At 60.2% G+C, this 9,679-nt stretch overlaps 4 protein-coding genes across 4 annotated transcripts; all 4 read left to right on the forward strand.

The window, feature by feature from the left end:
* Positions 1 to 1,630: 1,630 nt before the first annotated feature.
* On the forward strand, positions 1,631 to 2,458 carry EMIHUDRAFT_251832 (hypothetical protein; the record flags this gene model as incomplete). The annotated part of the gene is made up of 4 exons (XM_005790764.1): positions 1,631 to 1,636; positions 1,881 to 2,015; positions 2,089 to 2,244; positions 2,384 to 2,458. The coding sequence occupies 4 exons, from the start codon at positions 1,631 to 1,633 to the stop codon at positions 2,456 to 2,458; spliced, it is 372 nt and encodes a 123-aa protein (XP_005790821.1).
* Positions 2,459 to 3,087: 629 nt separating this feature from the next.
* EMIHUDRAFT_251833 (hypothetical protein) lies at positions 3,088 to 5,333 on the forward strand (the record flags this gene model as incomplete). The annotated part of the gene is made up of 7 exons (XM_005790765.1): positions 3,088 to 3,143; positions 3,238 to 3,331; positions 3,437 to 3,483; positions 4,037 to 4,226; positions 4,284 to 4,403; positions 4,470 to 4,565; positions 4,635 to 5,333. 7 exons carry the CDS (start codon positions 3,088 to 3,090, stop codon positions 5,331 to 5,333), a joined length of 1,302 nt encoding a protein of 433 aa, XP_005790822.1.
* Positions 5,334 to 6,638: 1,305 nt separating this feature from the next.
* On the forward strand, positions 6,639 to 7,460 carry EMIHUDRAFT_251835 (hypothetical protein; the record flags this gene model as incomplete). The annotated part of the gene is made up of 1 exon (XM_005790766.1): positions 6,639 to 7,460. The coding sequence occupies one exon, from the start codon at positions 6,639 to 6,641 to the stop codon at positions 7,458 to 7,460; it is 822 nt and encodes a 273-aa protein (XP_005790823.1).
* Positions 7,461 to 8,767: 1,307 nt separating this feature from the next.
* On the forward strand, positions 8,768 to 9,518 carry EMIHUDRAFT_251837 (hypothetical protein; the record flags this gene model as incomplete). Its single annotated transcript, XM_005790767.1, has 3 exons — positions 8,768 to 9,019; positions 9,070 to 9,321; positions 9,381 to 9,518. The coding sequence occupies 3 exons, from the start codon at positions 8,768 to 8,770 to the stop codon at positions 9,516 to 9,518; spliced, it is 642 nt and encodes a 213-aa protein (XP_005790824.1).
* Between the last annotated feature and the right edge of the window lie 161 nt (positions 9,519 to 9,679).

Consider the following 9,679-nt stretch of genomic DNA (forward strand, 5'->3'; position numbering starts at 1 on the left):
GAAAATTTAAAAGAGGGTAACAAAAAAAGTATAATATGAAAGGAAGGAGAACAGGGAACAGAGATATAAAGGGAAAAGGGAGGCAGTCACTAAAGGACAAGAGAAAACATAGACAGCGGACCGAAACGCTGAAGTAAAAAATAAGATCAGGTCTATGTCTATTGTAATCCTTGGGAAAAATCATGTCATATAGAGAGAAGCCACGACGGCCCTGCCATTAGCAAACGCACCTCCCCCACCAGCAGCCTCACCCCTGCGTCAAAGGCAGCCGCGTCGTCTGAGCTCAGGTCGATGTAGAGCTTGCCGCCGAGCTTGCCGCCGACGGTGCCGGCCCAGCCGCTGGGGTTGCGGCAGCCGCGCTCCATCACGACCGAGATCATCTTCGCGACGCCCTTGCGGCGGCAGGCGTAGTCAAACTCGAACTTGCAGTTGTCGTCGTCGCCGGCTGGCCCCTTGCCCCACGCCTTTTCGAGGTACCGCCTCGTGATGAAGCAGACGACGCTGCTCGAACCCTCGATCCCCTCCACCATCCGCTGGTTGATGTCGCCCTGCATCCGCTCCTCGTCGAACCACGGCCGCAGCCCCGCCGCCTTGAGCGCCGCGCTCACCCTGCCCACCCGATCGTGGTTGCCGCGGCCCTCCTCGTCGTCGCCCCAATCGTGCGTAAGGAAGCAGTCGAACGCCGGTGGCGGTGGCGTCGCGGCTTCAGCCGCCGGCGCGGCGGCCGTGGCTTCAGCCGCCGGCGGGGTGTTTGCCGAGGTGGCCCGCGCAGCGGAGCCCAAAGATCCAACGATGCCGACTCCGTCACGCCGGCAGCGAGCCAGCGCGGCTTTGATGTCCCAGTCACACGCCTCGAGAATCGAGCTTGCCTCAGCGCTTGTGATGCCGCCGACGGTCTCGCGGAAGCGCTCCACTTTCAGGCTCGTCATCGCAGAAGAAGAGGAGCGTGGCCGCGAATTTTTTTTGTTGGTGTGAACCGCTTGCGTTTACGAGAACCGCTGACCGTTCAGGTCGAGCTCGGCGAGCTGAGCAAGATCATCCAGCGGCGCGACAGCTGAATCGCAAGCGTTGAGGAACGCGAGACACAGATCGCGTTCCGCGTTTCAGTTTCACAAAAGGTCTCTCTCTCTTCTCTCTCTCTCTCCCAAAAGGTACCACACCCTCCCTCCCTGCGCCATAGGTAGGCGTATTTTCTTCTCATAACAAGGCTGTGAACAGCGCACCACAGCGCCATAGGACGTATTTTCTCTCAATAAGAAGGCTGTGAAGTGTTTATGTACTGCATCTTTAGTGCACTTTAGCGCGAATTTAGTGCGAATTTAGCGCAACTTTAGCGCGAATTCAGCGCAACTTTAGCGCGAGTTCACTGCGACTTTACATCCAGAGTTAGCGAGGTTTAGTGCGTCTTTAGTCCATCCGTCCGCGCACTAGGATCCAGCCGCAGCCCCTCGCTGGGCCTCCCTCCCCCTCTCCCCCTGCAGCCCCCTGCCCCTAGCCCTGCCCACTCGCAAAAGTTTCCCGTCCGACCCCCAACCACGAAGGTTTTTCAGCTGAATATCAGCCTCCGGTGTGTGAAAGAAAAAGAATCCCTATCATAAAAAGTAGCAGCCCAAAATGTTCACCTACGGGTATGTTCGTAAGAGCTACATACAACATACACTGAGAGAGAGAGAGAGTTTCTCCCAGTAAGCTAAAAGTACAGTACACTGAAAATCGCGGCACCCCACTCGATTTGGTCGATTTGGCGGCCCCCTCCCGACCGCGCCCGCCCCTGCCTCCCGGGGGCCCGGTCGACCGGGCCCAACCCGAAGCGCCCGGCCGCTCGGCGGCGCCGTTCGGCCGACGGGGCCAGCCGTGCGGCGCCCGGTCGCCCGCCGCAGGACCGAGCCCGACCGGCCCACGCGCACGGCCTGGCCTCGACCGCCACTCTCTGCGGCGGAATCGGCACCGTCGGCGCCCTCTGGATCCTTCTGGCACTCCTCGGCTTCCTCCCGACGGTCGGCGGCACCAACCCCGTGCGCTTTGAGTCAGATTCGATCCTCGGCATGCGCATTCTTTCAGAGCCACTGGTTGCCCACAACTGGACAGTACCTTGCGTATCAGCGGGACACGTACACGAATGTGACCGGCCGGGATCTGCAGCTCGAGGCGGGACGCACGACTTCCCTCTTCAAAACCATGACCGAGACACTCGACCTCGCCCGTACCAACATCGCGAGCGGCGTCAAGGAGGACGATCCTGGGGTGTCGACGGGCCCCCGGGGGCGACGGGGGTGCTCTTGGGGGGGGTCCCCCCAGTCAAGGGGGTCTGGGGCTGTGTGCGCCCCAGGTAGCCCGCCGCAGGCGCCGATTTTTTGGGGCTTTTTTGACTGATTTTCATGAGGTGTTGCTACTATTTTGGGACCAGTTGAAGCCTAAAAATGGCTACAAATACAGCCACAGCAGCTGCTCGTCATGAGCTGCTTTCAGGAGCACTATTCAGTTTGATCCAGAGAGAGGGCTTTCAGGAGCACTATTCAGTTTGATCCAGCTCAACGTTGCGGAGTAGTAAGACTGTTCCGTTGCCGTGAGCGGCCGGCGGCCGGCGGCGGCCGGTGCGGCACGCGGAGCACTCCGTGAGCGGTGACGGGTGCGGACGAGCGAATGAGAGGTCTCTTTCAGTGAGAGATAGGCAGTCCTAGTCCCTAACAACACATCTTCCACAGATAGCGACCTCTCATTCGCTCGTCCGCGCCCGTCACTGCTAGTCGGGGCACTCCCGGCGTACGGCCCGGTCCCGGTCGTCACTCCGGTTGCTCGTGTTCACACCGTCAGAACTCAGCTCCGCTAAGGATCCAGCGTCTGAGACTTGGGCATCTTACACAAATTTTGTAGTAGAGCACAATGGCACCCTTGCATCAAGTGCATCACTTCATTAAAGGACCGTAAAGGAGGTCCCCGTTTTCGGCCGCCGCGGCCGGAGAGCACCCCCGTCGCCCCCGGGGGCCCGTCGACACCCCAGGAGGACGATTTGAAGCCGATCCAAAGACCTGCTAAACGGACCGTAGTCCGACGGACGTCGCCCAGACGTACACGCACGACCCGGCCATGACGAACACGACCGCCCTCACCAAGGGAACGAGCTACCTCAGCTCAGGAAATATGTCTTGAAGGCAACAGAACACTCGGGCCGCTTCGTTCTCAACGACAGCGCTCGCACAAGGCCGTCCTCATGGCGGAGGTGCGATGACGTATTAGATTACATTTTTGGAAGCAGAAAATGTTGCTGCAGGACAAGACTTCAAAGATCGAGAAGCTGCAACAACTCCTACACAGTCGAGTGAAAGGCAACGTATGGAGCTACTGATTGGAGCAGTTTTGGTATGCGTCTTCCTCCTCTCTTTCCTGAAAGCGTTGCGGGATTGGCTTCTGCCGCGGATCCATGGCGAGGTGCAAGGCGTGCCTGTCAGAGCAATCAGAGGGGCCGTTCCCGCAGCACGACTGGTTCGAGAGTTGTTGTCGACGCCGAGACGGTTGTATGACAACTTCACGGCTTGCCTTCTCCGAAGTCTTACGGAGAGAGAGTTGAGAGAGAGATTTTGAGGAGGCCAATGGTCTACAATAATTCACAACGCTTCCAATATTGTGTACCAGAGAGATAGGTGTGAGAGCTGTGGGAGCGGCCTCTTCAACTGAGCCAGTTGGTTAAAGAGGCGTGTGTGTGTGTGAGTGGTTGCTACTTTCAACGATCGGCGTCGTGTTGCTCCTAACACTACTACAAGTACCCGTCGCAAAACACTTGCCGTTTGCGTCGCTGGCACCAGACGCGTCAAGCCCTGGAGGGCGGGGCCCGGCGCCACATGGCGCCAAACGTCTAGTCTGAATTAACAAAAGAAACTAAAAAAACGGACGGACGACGCACGCGAATCCTACGTACGCGCGTCGCGGCTGGTGGCCTCACCCGGCCCGCTATGCGCGCAGCAGCCTGCCTCGCCCTCGCCCCTCCCCGCTCGGCTCTCCGGTTGCGGATTGCGCCTCGCCGCTTGCGCAGCAGCAGGAGCGCCCGGGAGGCGGAGGCTGCCACCGTGTCAGATGACGTTGTGAAGCAGGAGCTTACACTCAGCAACGTCCCGGCACCCCTCGCCAACCTCGGCCTGAAGTACCTTGAACACGACGCGCTCCGTGCACGGTTCAAGTCGTACGATGTCAATGGCGATGGACGGATCGACACCACAGAGGCGAGGCACGTACTGTAGTAGCTGGATGACTGTGACAGACTCCTTCACTTCCATCGCTATGAATAGGCGAGGCAGATGCTGGTCGACGCGGGGGTGTGCGAGTCAGGCGATGCCGACTGCGACAAGTTCCTTGCTCGCTCCGCGGCGGCCGTTGTGGCCGAGATGGACAGCGACGGCGACGGCGAGGTGGCGGTAGAAAGATCACTGCAGTGACCCTTTAGCAGCTCTTGCGATGCTATTGGCCGCCCCCAGGTGACGTGGGACGAGTTCAAGGCCGCGGTAGACCGGGACGCCGAGCCGGTGGACGCGAGGGTGCGGCCGATCGCCGCCTCGTTGATGCTCTACTATGTCGGCTGCTCATGACATCCAGCGCCGCCCATGAATTGCGCCGCTCCATAAGGTTTCCGTTTTCATTAGGTGGGCTCGGGAATCAATATCCCGGTGCTGCCCGTCTTCATGCGCTCCCTCGGTCTCGACGCGGGGCACATCGGGATGGTGCAGTCGACGCAGTCACTGGTGAAGCTGCTGGCTAACGTGCCCGCCGCGTCGCTGGTCGAGCGAGTGGGGCGCCGGCCGCTACTCGTCGGCGGTGCGGCGCTCGAGGCCGTGGCGATGGCGGGGATGGGGCTAAGCACGAGCGCGGAGCAGATGGTGGCGTGCACCGCCCTTGCGGGGGTGGGTGGGACCGCCCTCGTCACTGGCTCAACCAACTACCTCTCCGACATCTCAACGCCCAAAAACCGAGCAAACACAAACGCGCCGCTGCAGATGACGGCGCTGGCGGGCGTGTCGCTCGGCCCGGCGGTGGGTGGGTACATGGCTGACGCCTTCGACGTCCAGACGCCCTTTTTTGTCGTCTCGGGCCTCTTTGGCGTCTCCTCCCTGTCGCTGTACGCTCTCTGCCCCGAGACGATGCGAGCAACGGCGACGACGCCCGGCGCGGCGCAGCGCACGGCGTGGCAGCAGATGGAGAGGGTCGTGCAGCAGCCGGAGATGCAGGGGCTGCTCGCCACCGCCTTCACGGGCGGAATCCGAGACGCCTCCATGGCGGTAGGCTCGATGCTCTTTATGCGCGCTGATAACGTAGCCGTTGTGGGCCACGGACCATCCCTGTGAAGCCGTCACCGAATGCCGTGTAGGTATGAGAACCTACAAATGTCGTCTACGATGGTCGGCGCGCGCCCTTTGCTGCGGCCATTGAGGGCACGGCTGCACCCAGTGCAGAGCTCCCTTCGCAAACCGTTTTAGGTACGTACCTCATGTCGGTGATCGGATGCATGATGGCGCACAGCAAACGCTCGCCCTGCACCTTTCGGCACGGCAGACCTTCGTCGAGCTGTCGCGTAGGTGTGCGCCAAGCCTGCCGCCTACCTCTCCGACCGCGCGCCAAGCAGACGAGCGCTTATGCTGCCCGCATTCACCGTGCCGCCGGCGGTGCTCGCGCTCCAGTCGCTCGTCGAGACGACGGAGCAGTTCTGGGCGCTCGGCCTCGGCAGCACCGCCCTCCTCTCCATCAGACTCGCGACGACGCTACCCTTCCTCATCGATAGCACCAAGCCCGAGGAGCGTGCGCACGCGCTCGCTCTGCACACCTCCGCGGGTGACGTGGGCAAAGTGCTTGGCGGGGTCGGCATGGGCGCCGTCGCCGCCGCATTTGGGCCCCCGGCGGCGATGCAGGCCACGGGCGCGGTGGGCGTGGCGGGAGCGGTCGCCTTCGCCCTGCGCACCCGACCCAGCAAACAGTGAGTGGTCCTCCCGAGCTTGTGGAATCTCGTATACCCGCTCTACCACCAGAGTGAGCCACGTCTCTTGTTTCGCCAACAACATTATACTCAATTTTATACTGAGAGGTGCCGGTGTTCAGGGCGGCATCTCGTATTTTTTCTCAATAACAGGTCTGTGAATTCTTGTTTGTTGTGAATCAACCTCACATAGTACATAGACCAGCGCACAGCGCCATAGGACGTATTTTTTCTCAATAACATAGTCATAGACTGTAACTCTGTAAACAAGGTCTGCGAGATAATTTCTTTTCAATACAAGTCCCCTGTGTGAACGTGAACCAGCGCACAGCGCCACAGGACGTGTTCTCAATAACAAGGCTGTGAACGCCGCCGTCTGTGGCGATGCGCAAAACATCAACAACGCTGCTCGCAACATGCGTGTCGCGCACTCATTCATGACCGGTCTCAATGCCCCACCCCCCTGCGCGCGGGCCTTCTAGGCCCGCGGGTAGTTTCCCCCCATCCCCAATGCCTCCAGGGCTCGCACCTCAACCTCTCACAGACCAGCGCACAGCGCCATTTTTGTGCGTATTTTCTTCTCAATAACCAGGCTGTGAACACATACAACTGTGTGGCGGTGTGAGCGAGCCGAGAGCCAGCAGCCGCCGCGCACATAGTAAACGAGCACCACAGAGACATGCTGGCCATCCTCGTGGCTACCTCCATCCCTGCGGCGCTCACGCCCGGAGCCAAACCGTTCTTCGCTGTGGTGCAAGGTTCGGTGGGAAATGCGGCTCGCACGGCCTCAGATGCAGTGCGGAATTCGCCCGCTGTTGCGACTGGCTTGTTTGCCACGGCCTCAAAGGCAGTGCAGCAGTCTCCCGCGGTCGCCGTGGGCTCTTTTGCGGCTGGCGTAGCTGCTGGCTGCGCGGGTTCCACTCTCCAGCGCTGTCTCGACCTCTACCTGACCGCTGACGACATGCCTGGCAGCCATCTGCGGCAGCACCGTTCCATTGCTGCCAAGGTGGTCGCCGTGAGCGATGGCGACACCTTGCGCGTTCGCCACACGCCCACGCTCCTGTCGTCTGGCAAATTCAAGGGCAAGCTGTCAGAGAACACCATCTCTGTGCGAATCGCTGCCGTTGACACGCCGGAGACAGCCAAGTTTGGGCAGCCAGGACAGCCGCTCGGGGCAGACGCCAAGGCCTTCACAAAGAGGCTCCTTAATCGCCGCGTCAGGGTGCGCTGCTACGCGCGCGACCAGTATGGGAGGATCGTCGGAACGGTACAGTACGGGATACGGCGGCGTGACCTGTCGACCGAGCTACTGCGCAAGGGTCTGGCCTCAGTTTACCGCAGCGCTGGTGCAGTCTATGCGCAGCGCCCCCTCAGCGGCTGGGATGCGATCGAGGCGAGGGCGCAGCGTAATCGGCTTGGCATGTGGCAAAGAGGCGTCAGCGCGGCGATGCTGCCCGGCGAGTTCAAAGCGCGCCAAAGAAAGAGGAAGGCCAAGTCGTGAAGCGTAAAGCGAGCCCCGTGCCATCGTGCCACGTCGGGCCCCCGAGCGGCTGAGTTAATGGGTTTGAATTTTCTGTGCTTGGGCGCTTCATACACAGCTCTCACACGTATAATGCTCCTCATTTGCACTCTCTTTGTCCCTTATATGGGGGTGAGAGTTCTCTCATCTCTGCGACTCTGCACTCTCTGCACTTTGGGAGGAGCCGTTCAAATAAATAAATAAAAACGGACACCTCTCTACTGTGAGATGGGTAAAAAGGAACAGGCCCCCGCCCTTGCGATCTTTGTGCAGGAGCCGTTCAGCTGAGAGGAGCTGTGTGAATTTCCCAGTCGTGTTTGCTCTGGCAAGCCGACGAGAGAGCTCTAGCTCCCTCGACGAGTCGGACATCCCCTCGTCACACACGCGCACGGACGCATGGAGATACCTCATCCAAGGCGCAAAAAAGGGGCTACCCCCACACAAGTGTGTCACAACACAATTAGTCTACGGCGCGCATGATAAAAAATGAAAACCGACAGCAACACAAGTCGTGTTTCTCAGAAGTCAAGCTGAGAACCCGGGGGTTCTCAGGCTGTTCGAGCGCCGGTCAAGGCAGACTCGGCAGCGCCGGCAAGGCTAGGCTCGGCACTGAGCGACGGCAGTTGCATCAGCGCCGACAGGGGTAGACTCGGCAGCGCCGGCCGCAGCTTGCTCATCCTGAAGCGCACTGGCAGGTGCTCGAACCTACCGCGAGGACAGGGCAAGCTGCGTTGTCCTGGGGCGCGCCAGAGGGCGATGGTTGTGTGCGGGCACACACCAGTCGAGGTACTCCGCCGAGCAGGCGCGCAGGAGGGCGTGGAAGCTCGAGTACTCCTCAATGTCCTCCTCTTTTTGCTCGGCGTGCTCGAGCAGAGGGTTGTAGTCGCTGATAAGCGAGAGCACGTACCGCGGCGGCAACGCCGTCCGCCACTCCAGGTAGACAACGTGTGCGACGGGTCCCACAAAGGGAGACTGCTCCCACCTATCCTCGGAACGATATCGGGTGAACACATGAATGATGTTCCGTGCCTACGAACGGGCCGCTCCGAGCGCTCGAGCGCGTAAAAGTGAGGAAGTAGGCCGCGCGCCTGGTTAGCTCTCGCTCTGCCGTCGTCGTGCCCTCTAGGGAGAGCAGAGCGATGGACACCATCCTCAACGAGGCTCCGCCATCCGTTAGAGAGTTTGAGGCGCGCACGCCGGGCGCGAATTCTCGAGCACACCCTCTGCCCACCCCATCTGCAAACACACCGCTATGTGCCATGCGGCTCAACTCGTAGGAGATGCGTGAGATGCTCATCGCGGGCAAGGTCCACTACCCGCCTAACGGATGGTGGGAGGATTTGCTCTTCTACCTTCAGAACAACCACGTCCTCCTCTCTGCCTTCTGCGCTCACCCCGCACACCCTTACACGCGCTGCCGGCGGTCGCTCGTGTTGCTCTCTTCAGTCACGTTTGCCTTCTTCCTCAACGCCGTCTTCATTGCTGCCGTCCAGACGACCCTGCTCCGCTCCATCCTCGAGGTGAAAGCCACGCTGTCGAAGGTGATTGTGCGGGGCACCTCCTGACAGTCTGTGGCATATTGTCGATATAGGCGACGATCGGCACGATCGTGCAGATGATGTGGGATGTGCCGAGCGGGATGGTCGGGGCTTGCACGTGTGCCAATGCCTCCTGCCTGCCCTCGTGCGTGGTGCGCCTATGCCACTGCGTCTCGTGCGCCATCCTCGCCTGCCATCTCTACCTCGGCATCTTATACGGCATCGTCGGAGTCGTCATCCTTGCTCTCGAGAAGTCGGAGCGTACGGAGGTGGACGAGGTGTCGCTGGAGTTTGCACACGCCAAGGTACAGCATGACACACAGCGCGCACGGTCGCTCCGGCCTCACATTGTCACGGTCTGTAGGTGCTCGCGTGGGCAACTTCTGTGCCCTTTCTCGCTCTCATCTTTGGATGCTCCAGGTATTTTGAGAAGAGGAAGTCGGCAAAAGACGTGGTCGCTCATTGGCAGAAATCAGCGAAAGCACCGGTGGATTTGGACTAAATATAACGATTTGTGTGCCGCGTTGACCGTTTTGTGTGCACTGTTAAAGCGTGGGCCGTGGCGGTGGGATTTTCAAGATTTCAAGAACGAGAGTAGAACCCATTGTATGTACGGCAGGCTCTCCGACAGGCCAGAGCGGCCGACAGAGGCGACGGACTCTT

Source organism: Emiliania huxleyi (genome assembly GCF_000372725.1).
Source record: "Emiliania huxleyi CCMP1516 chromosome Unknown EMIHUscaffold_1189, whole genome shotgun sequence".
Classification (NCBI taxonomy): Eukaryota; Haptophyta; order Isochrysidales; family Noelaerhabdaceae; genus Emiliania; species Emiliania huxleyi.